Below are 18672 nucleotides of genomic sequence, written 5' to 3'. Positions count from 1 at the left end.
CTTGATACACACTCCACCGCATATATGGAAGGTCGTCCTTACGTGGCCCTGGCTGTTAATAGGGCGTTAATTAATCAATAAGGCGTTAATTAATCAATCAAATAAACAAGCATTATTCTTCATTACCTTATCATACATTGTAGTTCTTTTCGCGCTCGCTTTCTTTCCTTCTTGTTTCCTTCTTTCTTCGCTTGCTTGCATATTTAATTCCTTGATTCAGTGTTACATTGACTCTTTACGTTCTGGCTTGTTTATTTACTTTCTCCCTGAATAAAGAAATACACTAAACATGTACAATAAAATGCATCATTTAAGCTAATGCTTATTACAAAGGAACGGTTTTGTTAAGCTGATTCTGAAATTTATTTATAAAATAATTCTAAGAGTCAGATCTTTGTTATTGAGTTAACGGAATCCGATGGGTAAAACGAACAGACGATAGTCGAACAAACAGGAACTACTATAATGCGAGCTTCCTAGTGTAAATATTCCCGGAAAGCTTTAAATGGCTCCATTACACACATGGCTGACGATAAAAAGGTGTACGTATTAGTGAGTCTGAGAATTTATCATCATGTCGTTTTGTATCGTTTCGCTTTAATTCTTTGATATGTACATGTACAATATACGTGTACCTTCATTTTTATCTGTATTCCAATATACAATCGATACATTAAGCATATTTGACAAACTTGACGAATATTTACAATGTAATAACTTTTTATGCTGCTTTACGCATGCATCAAATCCCTCAAGGAAGTAATGTCAGAATTTATAGCCTTCTTATATCCGTTTATGGATAATGAAACGGGTATAAATAATATGAATGATATAAATAATACAAAAGGAAACTTAGGTAAAGTATATTTATCTAGATTGATGGTTACTGTATAAGGGCATGCGAAGGAGTCATGTCATACCTCTATAAGCCGCCTATATAGTATACACGCCATGTCATGCCAGTGTGATATACATGAGGAGTAAGGGAATATCGACCAACTGTCTCATTTGTGACATAACACCTTTAGGAATTGGAGAGGCGTGGCCTACTCCGCGGCGCTCAGCCAATCAAATTAACGGTTTTATTGTAGTGCGGAGTTAGATATAATGGATCCAGTGATCGTTACACGTGCTCCGTGCAGCCACAGAAGCAGTCTAGTGGTACATAATGTATAGCTGTGTCGAGAGAAACTTAACAAGTTTTATCGGCGATAATTGGAAGCCCACCTAGTGCGATTTTTACGTGCACGTGAGTTCCATAATCACTGTAAGGAACTATATTCCTCTCAGAATGTTCCTGGATTCTGTGTCGTAAGGATTTGCCAGGAATTTGTCCAAAACAGACTAACTATTTTTGAAGCGAAATTTCATTAAGAAATCTTTTGTGATACCAACATTAGGCAATATTGTAGTATCAGTATAGTGAGTGTTATTGGTCTTTGTGTGATCGTTTGGAGACAATGTGTTGTTTGCAATTACAGGTACGGAACTATACTAGCAACTACTGCCATAGGTCATATCTAATATATAAGAACACTTATGTATAACGATATATTAGTTTTAGAAATATTAACTTTATTCTTCTTGTTTTATTAATTTCTGTTTTAATTGATTTTCTGATTATGCTTGATTCATTTTGTGTGATTTATTTCGTACTTATTTTCTTTTCAGTTACTTTAAATGTCAAACATGTTAATTAGCAAAAACGTGTAGTGCTGTGGGTCTTAATACTGATATTTGGGAGTACAGAGTTATATTTCTCTATCGAAAAGCTGACTAAAGATACATTAAAAGTCGTGAAAAGTTTATTGATTGATTAACCTTTTTTATTTGACTTCAATTAAAATTCATGAACAGCGGCAATTAATTCATATTCTAATACTGGGACATTGTTCAGATTTTTAACGCGAGCAATAACTATTTGTTTTGAATGAGAGTCATCATTGCATTCTTTCATAAATACATTTTAGTAGTTAAGATGTACATAAGAGTATATGCATGTTATACGGTATTCTGGTAAGATTTACTGCTGATTTCATACTATCCATTTTGAAAATCATTTCATTGTATCGTTTTGTATATTTTCGTATACTACAGTAGCTACATCATATCTTAACTTACATCATTTATCAATAACTTATCTTTGATCGCGCGTATTTTTTTTCGTGAATTAGAAAAAAAATGAATCTCGTTTTAAGAAATATTTTCTAGTGGTCAAAGGACAACAGAAGAATACGTGACACAGGGTAAATTAATGAAAAAGACGTATTTACTGAACTCGTTAGGACCAGGGAAACGGTACAGACACTTACACAAACATTCTCTATTTCTTGCCATCGGCTTGTTTGATCCTTTTGACATTAAGCCTTTTCGATTTTTGTCTCCTGACAGATTATAGAGATGTACCTGCTGTAGGAACGCTGTGGAGATTCGGCGCCCCAGCCTCGTCAAGTCCACGATTACACAGACAGCATATATGTATACATGCCTGATTCCATCATCCGAGTTCGGCTCCTGATGTTAGTTTGGATCTCTACGACAACAACTAGACAGCTAATTTAGGAAATCTGATAAATTTGTTCGCTTTGATTTATTCTACTGTTAATCTGGATTTTTGTTCCGGATTTGGTTTTACCATTATGTCGTCCTTGGAAAGGAAGTAGAAGAGATCGGCGTCCCATTTAGTATTTGAAAGTTTTGTATTTGTGGTATAACTTGAAGAAATGTTTGCACTGGACACTATGAATGCCCGGTCAATGTTTAAGGTGTGTTGGACAGTGTCTTTTTTGTCCTATACAGCTAGTATTGTAGTGAATTATACTGCAGACACTATGCCAACTTCTTTTCAACTGACAAATTACTCAACTGAAGCTACCCATACAACGACAGCAAGATCAACGGATCCGAATGAGGACGTTGTTGCTATGTTCTTGGAGCAAGTCGAAAAATATGAACAAAATAAAGAAAACTGTACAACTGGTACTCAATATAACCTTGGGAAAGGTGTGATTCAACAATACGGCAAAAACAGGTTCAAACCCCAGGCACTTGTGTCGGTCAACCGCGCCAATTTCCTGACCAGAATTTGGCGCGAGGCCGATTCCAAAGTGGTTGATTCGGAATACCTCTTTTATTCTCAAGTTCAGAACATGTTGGAAGGTGATCCTGAAATATTCGCCGCGGGAAACTGCTACGATTATAAGGAATTTAAAAATTACGTAATGTTTTGTCCGTATGCATACCGTACGGATGATGGAACAATCAATGTTAAGGACTTATCTATAGCGTATCCGTATCTCGGGAATGACTCGGAATGGTTCCATTCGGCTCGAATGCGAGCAAGCAAAGTTCAAAACTTCAACTACACGATAGGTAAGTACTGTTTTCGTTGATCTCGTTAAAGTTTAAACATGTTTTAGATAAATATGTGTAACCACCCGTAAGAAACGTTCACCTACAAATATAACGAAAGACAGTTCATACGATGTACACATCATTATATTATTGTATATTCCCTTTATGTAATATCTATACCGGTTAAAACATGTACACAGTTGAAATATTTAAAGGAATCCACATAATATACATATAGAGTCAGCTCTCGTATGTCGAAGTATATGCACTGATCAATATATGTAAGGTTTTCAGGGAAAAGATTATCTCGGTGACTTATGAAAGGACCCGTGTCTATCGTAAAAGCTTAATATAGGCACTAATTCTTTTAGACAGGCGAGCAAACTTATATGGCAGTTCAACACATTGAACTAAACGAATCTGAACACATCAATTAGCAGGTGCATTAATTGAATCGGTATCTAATCATCGGTCCTTTTAACAATCGGCCCTTGTATGAATCTATCCACAGCAACCGGTTCTTTTATCCATCGATTCCTGTATGAAATGGTTAATGTATCAACCGGTTCCGTGACAATTGGTCCCTGTATGAGTAGGCGTATGTATCAATCGGCCTTGTATGAACCGGTGTGTGAATTGACTGTATCAGTCCGTTTATTAGCAACTCTCCGTATGATCCGAATAATATCTCGGCATCTTCACCGCTCAGTGCCTTCATCAGACGGCACCTATTTCGATCGGTACCAAGGCTTTGTTAGGTACCATTTTATCTACTGGTCATATAAGTTCTTAAAATTTCTTTTACTTTGTATCGCATATTATTTTCTTACTTTGATAAATGGTTTAATTCTCTTGTTATATATGCATAACTAACGGCAAAAATCAATGCGCCGCTCTAGAATAACCTTGAATATTTTATTGGACGTTACACAATGAAGATAATCAAACCAAATAATATTGAATTTCAAAAAGTTAATTTAGCTCGTTCATTTACAACATCAACGTCACTAAATATAGAAACTTCATTTATCTATGATATGATAAGAATCTGCTGTGGTACAAAAACAGAATGACACGTTAAGCATGACATTTACTGCTCCCCGAACGTGTCCACCAACGACTCCGATACACGTCTACATCTCGTGTGTATTTTAGTACTAATTAACGTGAATATTTTAACAATACGATGGCTATTCTTGTATTGTTGATCCCTGGACTTAATGAAACTCATCGTAAAATAATCAGACCATGTCAGATAGAACCAATGACGATAATGCAGAACAAAACTGGCAATCTTGATTAAAAAGTGTCTTTGTTGTCTTTGATATGAGATCCGCACAGTGACCGAATGATTACGATACTAGCCTGCCATCTTGTTTCCGAGTTCGAACCCATATGGGGTAGTTGCCAGGTACATGTACATGATTCCTTTGACTTTTCTCCATCTCCTAAACCTGGCAAGTCCTTAAATGATCATGGTTGTTAGAAAAATCCTAAACAAACCAGAAGAAACAAACAATTCTGATCAGCATTCAGTCAAACAGCAGGGATATTGTTTCTGTAAAGAATCTTTAGAAATATCTGGTATATTTTACATATGCACAGATTGTTGATAACAATAAAATGAACAGCACTGATACTAATCTGACCTTATCAGACATTATTTCAATTCAATGTAATACACATATTATTCAAATCGCAATTCATCTGTTATCGTACATTGCAAGTGTATTTAATGAAGGCTTTGATGGAACACAATATTTAACATTTCGCAAGTAGAACGCTTCACACACAAAATAATCCAACGGTGGTCGTGTGCTAAATCCAGTGGTTGGTACATGACGGGAACTACCGTACAGAGCATTAACACAACTTTCAATTCGAACGATGGTATTCATTCTCAAAGTATTGTTTTGGTTTTGATACGGAATTTTCTTCATTGATTACATGGAAAAATATAGTTCATTAACTAACTGTATCATGAAAGTTAATCAAACCTGATTTGCGATCCTTCGAAGGTCAATGCCATCTGTACGAGCCCAACATGTGTAGTATTGTTTACCCCGTAATAGCAATGCTAACCGTAGTCACAGTTAGATAAGCAGAGATAGACCCCGTATTTTTGCGTTTTCCTTTAACTAATCTACGTATATTTTGCCAAGAAAATGAAGTAGTCCCAACAGAATCAATGAAACTTGATGGATGCCGTAAAATTACATTACGCACCTCAATTCAATGTCTCTGGAGACATCAAAGGTTTGCATCACAACGCGAATGTCTCGATATGTATACATGCCGTACTTTTATGGCCACTTCTGTCTTCAAACGACAGAGTTGATTGCGCACATACCTTTGACCAGCAAGGGTAACGTCCGGGGAGTATCGTAGGAGATCAATTATCTACAGAGACGACAAAGTCCTTACACTTTCATGCCACTGGTATGTAAAAGTTACATATATATACTGAACGATATTTTCTTGTCTTTACATCAAAGCAAACAAAATCGTCTATTTCCTTTGTTTAATCCTTTATTTTGATCATTTTTCTCATTCATTGTTGCAAATATAACCATTTTTTAAACCATAAGTACCATTTGCTAAGATGAGCAAAACCTTCGATCATGTACAAAACAGAATATTGCTGATTTTGTTCCCTGCATTAACATACCATTACAATAAGCGAAGTTCAATGTATTGAAATTCGTTTTGAAACAAAATCTTGCAGAGAGTAAGAAAAAAGTACGATAATTGAAGTCTTTGTCCTGAGCTTTTAAAACGCGATAAGATCACTTCAAGTCCCACAAGTGCTATTATACGTCATGTTGGGGCATTGAGAAAATATAACGTCATTTCATAATGGCTATTCTATTTGAGTGTATAACGTGGGGCGGGTATATCGTGAGGATGCAATAGTCTCCTAGTGATACAAATGTAGTGGGACTCATCCATATTTCGTCGTGATATCTCGCTGAAATATTCTACAAAGAAAATAAAAAAAATGTCTTTTACTTCAGTTTTCATCATAATCAGTCTACTTCATTTGAGATAATGTTAATGTAAAGGAAAGCGGACACAAACAGTACATTCGACTTTAATAAACTTTTAATGCTTAAATATTCTATTTAAAAGAGTTGATGTTCAAAGAAATTTGCTAATGCGTTAATTTGCTTATGTATTTACCGATAAGATGTCATCTGATCATGAAAGACGAAATAAACTTAATTTACCTTTCATGTTGTGTTGTAAAAGTCTTATCATAAATAATTACGTCAACGTCAATTTACAAGTTTTTATATAAATTAACGTAGCTCAAAGGGAATAAGAATTTTATGCTTTTGTTGGAAGTTTTACGTTCGCCCCCATTTTAACATTCTTTGTTAAAATACTAAATGTTCAGATGGTTTTTTTTACTAAAACATGCAATAACTTCCTACATCTATATTTTTAATTGATGTCACAATAACCATTCTAGTTCAAACAGGATTAAACATTTTCAAGACTTTATTATACGATAATGATTACGGAGAAAAATGAACCCTTCTTACACGGATTTGATCGTGAATAATTCTAGTTACAAACATCGGTATGTAACACGAGGACTAGATGATAGTTTGATAGTTATCTGAATACAGATATTTTGAAATATTTCCATATTCAGCTGATCACACACTTGTTACCGATATAGCGATGACAATGACTACAGTACTGGCCTTCTAACTACATGATCTATAAACGTGTAAAAATGTAATTTTTATTAGTTTTTTTCTTCGTTTGAAACAATTTTATTTGCTTTTTCTACATATATAACATTACAAAGACAGATCACAAAATAAATCATGCCTCACTCACATGAAAGACGTACTTGTAGAATTTTAATGCCGGGATTACAATATGCTTTGATTTTTATTTTGATAGATCTGTATAATAATTCATATTAATAATAACACTATCCGGTATTACGTTCACAATAATAATTACACTAATATATATTAGTTAATGCTTACATTGAATCTACTAGTTCATATATTTATTTACTAGTGTTTTAGTCTTTGTGATTAGGCATAGCTTGACAAGGAAGAAGGGATATGCTTATCATACTGAATCAGCATAACTCATATAAAGGTGATTTATACAGTAAGTTTCATTGGGATTACGCTATGAAATGATCAAGATGTCAGCCTTTTTAAGGCATTACACAAACATATAGTGGCAACTTATACCACATATGAATTTACAACACCAACACATTAAATACAGAAAGGTCGTCCTTAAATGACATTAGTCGTTAACCGAGACGTTAAGCATAACCCAACCGACCAAATTGTGCGACGTGATGTTAACAATAGAAAATCGAACCAAAATAACATACATGTACTGTAACCGGTACTTTTCTGACCACGTTCACTGGTAAACTAACATAAGCTTATGAAACTTAAGTGGTAACCCGCACGAAGCTTAATTAACTTTTCTCAATGAGAATTGGCTATACCATACTGTCAGCGTACTGCGACATAATCGTTATATAAGGCATGGAATGTACCCGTATAATGTATCGTCGAGATATTAAGAAAATTCCGTTTAGGTTTAAACGAGCAGACTCATCAGAGTAAATAGGTAGTGTAATGGGAAATTTAAATTGTGACTCCCCGTGTGACCTATATTACTACCGGTAAAGTCGCGGTCGGTCTATTAAAGAGGATGACATATTTCACTGGAAAATTACAAAATCCGCCTTGTTTGAGTTGTTCTATGTGAGAGTGTTGATGGTCGATTACGGCTTCGCAAAGAAAATACCAGTTTTTAACATTTTGTGAACTGCAAAAATTGTCGATACTTGGTTAATGTACACGCTATGGCAATGCCTATTTCTTTATGGCACTGTAAAACTTTTATTACGTAGCAACATTAATGCAATACACCATCTAGAGACATTAGAAGAAATTATGCTGCACGAATCTTGTTGTCATCACATTATCATCATGATAGATGTTGATAGAATCAATCGCGTTTTGACAATGGTCATCACTTAGCCGATAGTGTAACATAATACATGGCATCATCTTTTTGGAGATTGACCTCGATGAGACAGATTACGTTACATGCTTTAATCCCATTTTGCCATGACCATTTGACATGGATTATTTTGTTACTATTTGATTGCCAGCAATTTAGTATGATTTCCGGAAATTTTGTCTAGTCTTCATCTTTACTGCGTTTTGTATAGTTCTATAATTGAACACTTTCCCATGTTATGAACCCTAGAGTTCAGCTCCTGTCGGCGTTCCCTTATTGTAACTGCACATTTTAATTTGATCTGAATTTTATATGGATATTTGTAGCATCATCAACGAATAAGATAACTGTTCTTTGGCCTATGTCAATTTCTCCTTCTGTCTAACGCTCAGTCAGAGGGAATTAGAACCGCTGGTTCATCTGTTGTTAGTGTGATTTGACATGGTGTGAGTTGTTATATCAGTGACCTTGATAGAATGATTCCATGGTTTGTAATATAAAATTGTTTCCGATTGGAAGAGGAGACGCAACATACCACAGTCTCTCAAAATACACGCGCATTCATTATACTGATCACACGGGAGATGGCCCTCACTGTTAAAAGGCTATTAAACCTAATACAATAAAGCAAACCGAATACTGAACAGTCTCATTCAGGGGATGACCTTAGCTGTTGGTGGGAGAAAACAAACCCATGTGATCACAATAGGTAACCGATGACTACAGTGACATTAAAGCTGTTCTGACTGATGCGGGGGTTTATGCTTGAAAAGGTCGAACAAACCACGATTGCGTTGTCATTTCCATAACCACTATGCGTATTAAAGCGAATTTTCGTTACAGTGGGGACACAGGTGTATGTTTGTTTATTACGAAGAAAGGTTTATCTAGTCAAATACAAGCATGAAAACATCAACGAATATTCAAGGTTATGAAGTTTTATTATAATCACAAGCAGTTGATGGGAAAATAAACTCATAGTCAAGGACATACTGCGTTTGTTAATCTTCCGACGTCAGGAGAGGTTTTTACTGCCAAGATTACGGTTTAGGAGGTAATAACTACATGTTTGTTATTCCGTGTCCTGCCTGGTTTTAAAATTGGATTTTTACGCAAAATATTAGGGAGCGCTGCCTTAGTCACAAAATACAGCAGTGATACGTATGTTGTAATATTGAGCTAGCATCGTAGCTTTCCTAATTGCAGTACGCATTGGAACGTTTTATGTACAAAACGTCAAATAGAAAGTTTTAAGACTAAACTCTTACACTACGTATATACAATATTGATACAACTTGCTTTAATGATAATCGATATGGTACGGCCTCTGTCTCCGCCGGGCCAGATTTACAATAAATCCTAGATGAATCTGTCTCCTCTCTGGTAGTGGTGCTCTAATCGCTCTGACTTTTCAGGACAACTTTTAAACATGTAAACATGGAGAGCACACATCTCTTGTCACCACTACCCCGCCAGTTCATGTTGAGTCGTACTTTGATTCAGTATGTAACTGGTTTGTGGCAAGTGACTTGACGGGGATCTTGTGTAATAGAAGAATACTTTACACAGATCTAGTATAAAATAAAGTACATAAAAGTCCAGAAATTACTACCGACCTACATAATACATTATCTTAAATGTTTAACTGTGGTGATATGTTATATATCGTGTTTAATGACACCGTATTAAAACGCCTGCGATCTTAATAAGGGTGAAGAATAACGGATCCACACCGAATTGGAATCTTCCAGTAACGTAAAATAAAATCGATTCAACAAGGAAGAACAATAACCAAATTAGAGATTTGTAAGGAAAATTATATGGTAATAGAATCTGGGGTTGTGGATGACAACGCATTCTCTGTCTCTGCAACTATACTCGTAGAATACTCCAGCAATAACGGCTTCTACTCTTTGGAGAGTCATCTAGTCCTGAAAGGAGACTGAAAATCATCTGGGCCTGATAGGAGACTGAGAATCATCTAGTCCTGATAGGAGACTGCCTTTTCTCATAAATAGATGCTTGTATATGTTTAGTTTTGATTAATTTTGCAGTATCAACATCTATGATAGATTACAAAGGTATCTGCGTGTGTGTTGTATCTGGTGATTATTTGTTAACTTTAGGATTGCTATATGTTAATTAGTGTTGTGTTTACGCAACAGGTGCGGCGTTAGAATGATGCCGTCCTACTAAAGAATGATTTCTTTTCCTGATTGATTTCTTCATCCTTATGAGTAATTGCAAAACGGGAAATTTATTTATCTGTTCTATATAGCCTACAGATTTACTTTTTATCAGCTCATCAAATATGGCAAAGTGACCATCAAAGATCTTGATGATTCAGCTAACACTTCATTCATCCACCATTCATGAACCTCAAAGAAACGAAACAAAGAAAATTGCTATACGCTGGCTATAGTAAAACTATGATACAGCCGGAGTATCTTTTGACAATATTTTAGTTTCGTCCCTGACATGAAAAATGACATGGAATTCCAAGCCATAGATAGACCAGTTATGTGATGAGCAATCACATAGTGTCACGACTACAACCTCTTATTGGCACTGATCTACAACCGAGAACAAATCTGTCCTCTGGTTGTTATCGCAGTCGATATTACAATGTAAATTGGCACAAGGACAGAACAAAGAATCATGGGCGCCGTCCTTTATTTTGGTCGCGGTGCCTTGAGACTGTGATATAACTTAGATTAGAATTGTTCGCATGAGAAATGAACAGATTTATTTATTTCATTCATTACGCACTAAGTAATGTGGGTCAGTCAACTGATTTTTATTTGTATTCTCGTCCAAATCTTCAATTTCTCATTTAAACCCGAACAGATTCGCAAGTGCGGCCACATTTCGGTAGACGGTTAATGTCGCCAGTCTACTAAAGGGCTATTGTAAATCTTCTTAGGACCGCGTTTATCAGGTTCTGACGACCATGCCAATCTATTGGGAGGCCAGCGTGACAGGCAGATCGCTTCGATCCGATTGGACTCCGTAAACAATCGGTCACAGCTAATTCGGGGATCGAGCATGTCGGACGGCAAAACACAGTATTGAGGCTTTGAGGGTATATAGAAGCACGAAATGCCACAAGGACATACAACGATTGATCTACTATGCAAAAAAGTATAAGAAGTGTGAAAGTAATGAACAACATTAATGTGATATTAAATACACTGTGGCGTGATGTAGTGTACCGAGACTGACCTATTTCTTGTGTGCTTTCTATTGCACCTTAGTTTAATCTGTCAAAACCACTCAGGTTTGACCAAACAATACAAAATAATAACATGAAATATATTTCAAACATATTTTGATGTTTCCATTACGTTATCAAACCTTATATGTCTATATTTCAAAATTCAACTGCTCCGCAGTTAGGGCACTAGAATAATACATTTTATCCTCATTGTAATATCCTAAAAAGTCGAGAAAATTGAGAATTTCCCTAAATGTCTCTCACTATTTTTTTTTCGTACATCGTCATGTACGTCATTGAGATGAAAGCTATTGGTTTTGTCCAATGGTCGGGATACTTGCCAGAATCTTAGTTTCCTCTACTTAACTCTCATCAAACATGACGTGGGAAATCGTTTTACCCGTTGTCAGTGCTGTGTTATCGGATGTGGTGTGCTACTCGGGGTCTTTGCCAGTATTCCTTATTGAGAAAGAAGTATAAGATAAGTGAGGAGTTCCATTATTACAATGCCAAACAACATACATATCCCGCTGTCTTCCATATCTTTAATTACACTCGCTTCGAACACGAGGCATCGCATATACGCCTAAATTGCCGTTGCTGTTGATATGACTATCAAACGTCTCGCTCTCTAGGAATGACATATAAATACATTGTAGCATAGTTTTCCATATGACAAGTAACATTTGACTGGATAGAAATGAAGCTAAATTTAGATTTAATGTATGGATTCTAATTCACAAATGAAGTCTAAATCATACACCATTCGTTGTGTTCATAGTACCTGCTTGACACCTTTGACGTGTCACTAGGCAATTATGGGGGTTCTGGGTTTACACCTTTAAAAAGTCGATATTTTGAAATGCATTCTAACGATTCCATAAAATGTAATGTTCATCGTGTTTGATTCCCGGATAGGCTGTTCTCAGCCGAGTACATTTATATTGATTCATTTCCGGATTTCCGTCAGTTTACTGTCATGTCTCAACGTTTTAAGTTCCATGTTTGTTTCCTGTTAGTTAGATGATAAAGCATTCCGTATGATGCGAGAGCAAAAATGCTACAAGAAACATTTAACATAGATAAAACATGTCCTATGCTAGTCTTTCGTAGTATCTAACACAATGCAGGTTTATATATGGTCATATGTCAGAAGATTGTGGCATAAGAAGCAATAGACTGTAATTGTTGGACATATGTATTTCATTATATATCATTGAGAGAGACTTCCCATGCATATACGAACAGGAAGTAAGCCGTAACGACTAATCCTGAGTCGGTTTCCGTTGTCCTGTGGGTATGGCCTTAGTATCTAGATATAATGTAGTCGATTGGGCAAAGTGGGTACAATTGTACATCGAAGACGTTTTATGATATTTTGGTAACACCAATAATCAGACATGTAGTGTAGTAACCACCACATGCAATATATCACTTGGCGCTGCTATAATATTTTCTTTCTAACAGCCAATGATACCACACCCAGATCTCACTAGTGCTACTGATGACGTCAATTTGAGCAAGTTCAGATCAATCCGACATAATTATGAAAGACATAACTTATTGCGGTCAGACTAATTTGTCAGAACCAAATAAAACGGTTTCAAAGAATACCCATCTGAATATCCGAAGAGTTTCCGGTCTAGATTGGATATAGGTGATTCATTACACTGTAAAAGTCATTGTATATCTCGAAAATGACGTTCTCACACATTAAACTATCGTTTGGGCCAAGTAAAAATGGAAGGCGTAATGACCTCAGCTATACCATCACAGACAGTACACAACGCCCGGTAGTGGCCATTAAAGCTTTCCAGACATTTTCTAAGTGATAGCAATACCAAGAAATGTTTTCTGATGATGCAGTAATGATTTTTTTCTAGCGCCCATGTCAAAACAAACACGTTGAATGTAAGTAATAAAATAAATTGAAGTATAAAATCATGATTCTTTTATATGCTTGGTAAATTATAAGAAGATGAAATTTGAAAAAATGACACACTCTCCTAATTCATTTTCGATGAATTCCAATTATATTTTATTTCTAAGTATTTTATTTTTATTCTGGATAACATACGCATTTTGCGTGCCTTGTCTTGTCAACATTTGGTAGTGTATTCGTTTTACCGACAGTTATCTGGACGTCTTGTTTTAAGGAAACGCGAAATATTTGCAGAAAATATAAATTTGTATAGCAAATATCAGACCAAATATGATATTCATTTGTCATTGCTTGAAATTGATTATCAATATTTGTTGAAATAAACCCATATTACCAATACCCCCACTTCATTTTCTGTCGTCCATAGATATGTTGAATTTCAACATAAACCACGTAAATACATAATACATAGTACTTATCTTAACAACGATAAGTCTATATTGAATTCCAAAGACTGGGAGAAAAATTATGACTTTTGTTAATCGTCTTCCTTTACTTTTATGTAGTCGTAAAACGCAATTTCGACTCTCCGATATGGGCGCCAGGAGTCGCGGTGCCATTCGACACCACAGGGAAGTGTCGGGATTGATTACTTAGAAAGAAGACAATATATAATGTAGGGTTTAGGTATAACCCTTCCAGGAAAGAAATTACACAATACATTGAAAAAGTGAAACATGTCGGAGACCATCACGTAGATGTCGTTTATATTTCTTGATAATTTCTATTTGATGCGCCTGTTTTGACGCAATCACATTTTTACACAAAAGATTTTTTTTAATGTGTTAATTGCAATTATAATCATTTTCCCGTACATGCTGGCGTTTTCTACTTTGACTCGCATTTTACTTACAATTACACATGGAACACTGGCATTTAAATGGTCCTACTAACTAATTTTTCCTACTACTTTTAGCTGTTGGCCGTTGAGTAGGTCCACATTGACCCTCCTCCGAACACGGTCCTAATTGCCTTACAATCCTCCTTTGAATGTTTGCCTTTTTCTGTACTGTCTATGGAGCTCTACAGCCTCTTTTATTCACAGTGGTGTGCATTTGTGACCTGCAGGTAACCAAGTGGTTAATGCTGCTCAATGTGTGTTTTCCAATGACATTGGAGAGTCATATTGAGGAATGTGACTAGTGACCTTTCTGCACCTGTGGTGAAGGTAGAATACTCTATACCTTATGACCTTGTGTCAGGGTAAATCTAGCGTGCTTTTCCAGACTCTGGTCTGGAGGACCTACTTTAAGCAACCAATAGGCAATTAGTGAACTACCTCGTTCGTATCTCCAACATGCTCCGAGCTAAGGAATCATTCAAATGCTTTATTTTACTGCTGTCCTTTCTGTCGCCAATACGGCGTTTTAAAGGTTCAACTCATAAGTTGTAGATTTTTATAGGTATTGCCATTGAACCAAAATCGATATAGCAGTTTGAAAAAGCTGACTATATGATACTTTATCTAAACTTGATGTCGGAATAAAAATTTCAAAAAAGTTACCAAAACATCATCCAGAAAAAAATGTAAAGATAACCTGAAATACGACTTATGTCTTGTAAGATTTCTTTTATCCTTCGAAATGTTTGATTTACAAACCTTAATTTACCAAAACTGAGCAGATTGTTTTTTAAGATGACTGATGGGTCAGCTTTGAGCGCGAGTTCCGTTCGATGGACACATGATAACGAGGAGTTCATTAGCGTCAGGCCAAATGTATATCGATCCCTCGGCAATCTGTTCGATTGTCACAGTGTATGATTCTTAGTTACAAAGTGTTTATAGACCAGTACGAAATTATAGATCAATACAAGAACACCAGATGTGGTATACTTCATATTTTACTTCCATTTCATTTACTACCAGTTTTATCAGAAAAGAATGTTTTATTCACACACCTCATACCATTAAATACTACAACATCTATAAAGTAGACCGATGGTTGTTTATTGTCTAGATAAGTGTCGCTTGTGTTCCTTCTGTGGCTACATTTGGTACCAACACAAGCGATAGTAGTCCGCCTGATGCCTTTAAAAGCATATCCAATTGCAAGAATGCGTGTCTGTATCAGAGATGGTGACTGTCGATTGCTCTTCAATTCCTTTCTGATACCAGTAGCGGCACGCACATCAGAAAATATGTTGCTTATGTCTGAACCAGGATAAGCTTCCAATGATATATATTGGTCCAGGGTCCGGTAAACAGATCGGCTTTGAAACATAAGCAATAAAACGATAAATAAACGGTAAATTTACTTTATTGGTTTGCACGAATTGCTATCAGAAAAAAAGTTACAGATGAACATAGCAGTAATAAAATAGTTTTGATATACGCCATATGATGAAGATAAGAGTAATATTATTTCTGTTTCTGTTATGCCAGTTACACTTCAAACGTCTATAGGTACGATGTAAGAATTCTATCTGCTGTCCCATACAGTTGTGTGGTCGTAAAAAGCTACGAAATGTAGGATTTTATGTTTCTTCCCTCTTCTTTTAAACGTCACCACCTCACCTGTGGCCTTCGGTTGAGCGGTCGCCAATGTGAGTAAGACTCTGTGTCCTATCCCCTTGCCGAGACATACAAAACCGCAGTGATTTCTGCTCTTGTTTAGCGCAAAGCATAAATGACATGTTAAACGTTGCATTATGCGCGGCTTTGTATCAAGTAGGACCCCGGGAAAAGCCCAAGGTTTCTGAAACTGCACTGGTTAAGACGGTCGAAATCCTTTGTCATTTGAATGTAGACAAGAAATATTCCATGAAGATGATTTGACCTCGGATTCGCATTAGTGATTGACATTTTCCATTAGGCTAATTCGCTTTATTACCTGGCAGTGTATCACATGTCTTTTTGTACTGACGATAGGATTAACACCACAAGAGGTAACCTTCTGTACTAACAGCTATGGATAACTACTTGTACGGAAAAGACAAACATACGTGTATCTATATCTGTGATACAAATGGCATTTTACCGAGAAGTTGCGTGGGCCTAATGTGGACAGAATATAATAAGATGATTTTTCTGTCACACTTTATTTTTATTTTTTTTTATTTAGCCATTTAGTCAAAGAAATGTATCCCTAATATTTATTTCTATTATCTCCGTGTTTTGATAAAAGACATTCGTAATTGGATGTTTACATAAGACTATTGTATTACCCTGCATGTAGGGCGTAAGAATTGTACCTGTGCCCCTATTGCATAATCGTAAAAGGGTACAAAATTTGGGATATTTCTTTTCTCTTCTTACTTACTTTCTTCTTCATAACGTCTTCCTTGGCGACGTCTCACTTTTGGTCATCGGTTGAGCGATCGCCTCTCTGGGTTCTTTCTCCTGGCCGAGACACACCATGGTCTATAAAAGTAGTAGATTCTGCTCCTGTTTAGCACTCAGCAATAAGGAAATAAGATGACTAGTTGCCCGTTGTCACTAAAATGTGACTGGATATAGTGTTTTGCTTGGTGTCTTCGGTGACATGCTTCAGTGATATAGCACTATAAAAGAGCAATATTTCCGTTACACAAGAAGACACAACAGGAGTATACCACAGTCTCCCGAAACACGCACCACGCACTTCAATCATATGCGCAACAGACAGCATGGGCATGTGAGTCCGTACTTACATGACCCTGGCTATTAATAGAGCGTTCATTTAATTATACAAACAAACGAAAATTGTAATTAATTATCTGAAATACAAATATACCAAAAACATTTTATGTCTCCCAAAACATAAACCTATTCGCACACGCGGTACATTACATGCGTGGGTGGTCGTCTTTAAATGACTTTAGATGTGACTTTGATGTTTAGCCTACCAACTACTCACAATGTATCACCAACGGGTATTGGAACGATACAAGAGTAGGCAACCAAAATAGAACACTCGCACCGTTTGATACAGGATTTGATCTATAAAATGCTATTTTAAAAGCAAATGTCTAGAATTAAAAATTGCCTTTATCTTATTTCTGTCGTAGACGCGTTTCCTGAAAATAAATCTTTGAACAAAGACATGACTAGCGACCTTCTGTACATTGATCGGGGCCAGTTAAACACGTAAAAAATGTGTATGGATTTACCTCTATTCGATGTTTGATAGATTACTGCTTCCTTGAATAAGACAACGTGTAACAAGTCCAGATGTTATTTGTTTCACACGGCATGATACACATTGATAGATGCCATTAACCAGATCTATTTACATATTACGTATATTACATGATCGCCCAGTTATTTTATAAAGGCGATATGTATATCCGATAATACATTAGGTTGGTTTATCACGGATTTATCAAGTTCAGCCATCTAGAGGTAATATAGGCGCTGGGTTTGAGTGTTTTGAGAGAAAGACATTGATAATCATTCAGCTTGTTATTGTATGCATAATTTCATTTTCATTTTGTTTTGTAATCAAAGACATTATCAAGAAAATCGCGTTCTCTCTGCATAAAATGTTAACTAAAGCCAGGTAAGATGTTACTGAGGCCAACTGTGAAGTTTCGAAAGTTAATAAAATATTAAAAAATGTAGCCCGCAATAACTACAAACCGAAACGATACGAAGAATTCACGGAAACTCTCGATTTCCGGAAAATATTACTTGACGCAATTGATATAGGTAAAAGGCCTACATACGAAGCGCTTCGCTAATTGTCGTGAAGTGATCGACTTTGTACGGAAAAAACAGAAACAAACATTCTAACGACTGTACAAAATGTGTAGGTCTATACGCAGGGACCTGGCACGAATTTCTAACAAACAGTATAGTATTATAGTGTCAAATATTTCTCTTTAAGGTAAAATATGCGTCACTGATATGAAAAAAAAGAAATATGTCCGTTGTTCTCTACCGTAGAGTTCATATTACTGTTAGTTCGATATTTGTGCCAGGTTCCTGTTGGCCTATATACGAAACGCGTCGGTAAATGTCGGTTTTGCAATTGCGACTGTTTCAAGATGGCACGTATGTTTACAAGGTGATTTTTCACCGTTCAATATCATACCTTCATCTGGGCGGAATAATGTCACGGTACACGTCTTTTATCTTCATTCTAGGTCATTGGTACAATGTTCGATCATGGCAAATGTTTGTGATTAGAAAAAAGAATGAAACGTTACGTATATTGGGCCTTTAAATGTA

General features: G+C 36.0%; 1 protein-coding gene across 1 annotated transcript in view; it reads left to right on the top strand.

The window, feature by feature from the left end:
- Positions 1 to 2399: 2399 nt before the first annotated feature.
- The window catches only part of LOC138315592 (metabotropic glycine receptor-like), an 86015-nt gene continuing 69742 nt past the window's right edge, over positions 2400 to 18672 (top strand). The window contains exon 1 of the mRNA XM_069256727.1: positions 2400 to 3372. Coding sequence (XP_069112828.1) covers positions 2724 to 3372 — 649 coding nt within the window. The 5' untranslated portion in view covers positions 2400 to 2723. The remainder of the gene's footprint in view (positions 3373 to 18672) is intronic.

Source organism: Argopecten irradians, chromosome 2, assembly GCF_041381155.1.
Source record: "Argopecten irradians isolate NY chromosome 2, Ai_NY, whole genome shotgun sequence".
NCBI classification, from domain to species: Eukaryota; Metazoa; Mollusca; class Bivalvia; order Pectinida; family Pectinidae; genus Argopecten; species Argopecten irradians.
The sequence above is the reverse complement of the archived record's forward strand: the minus strand, read 5'-3'. Positions and strand labels throughout refer to the sequence as shown.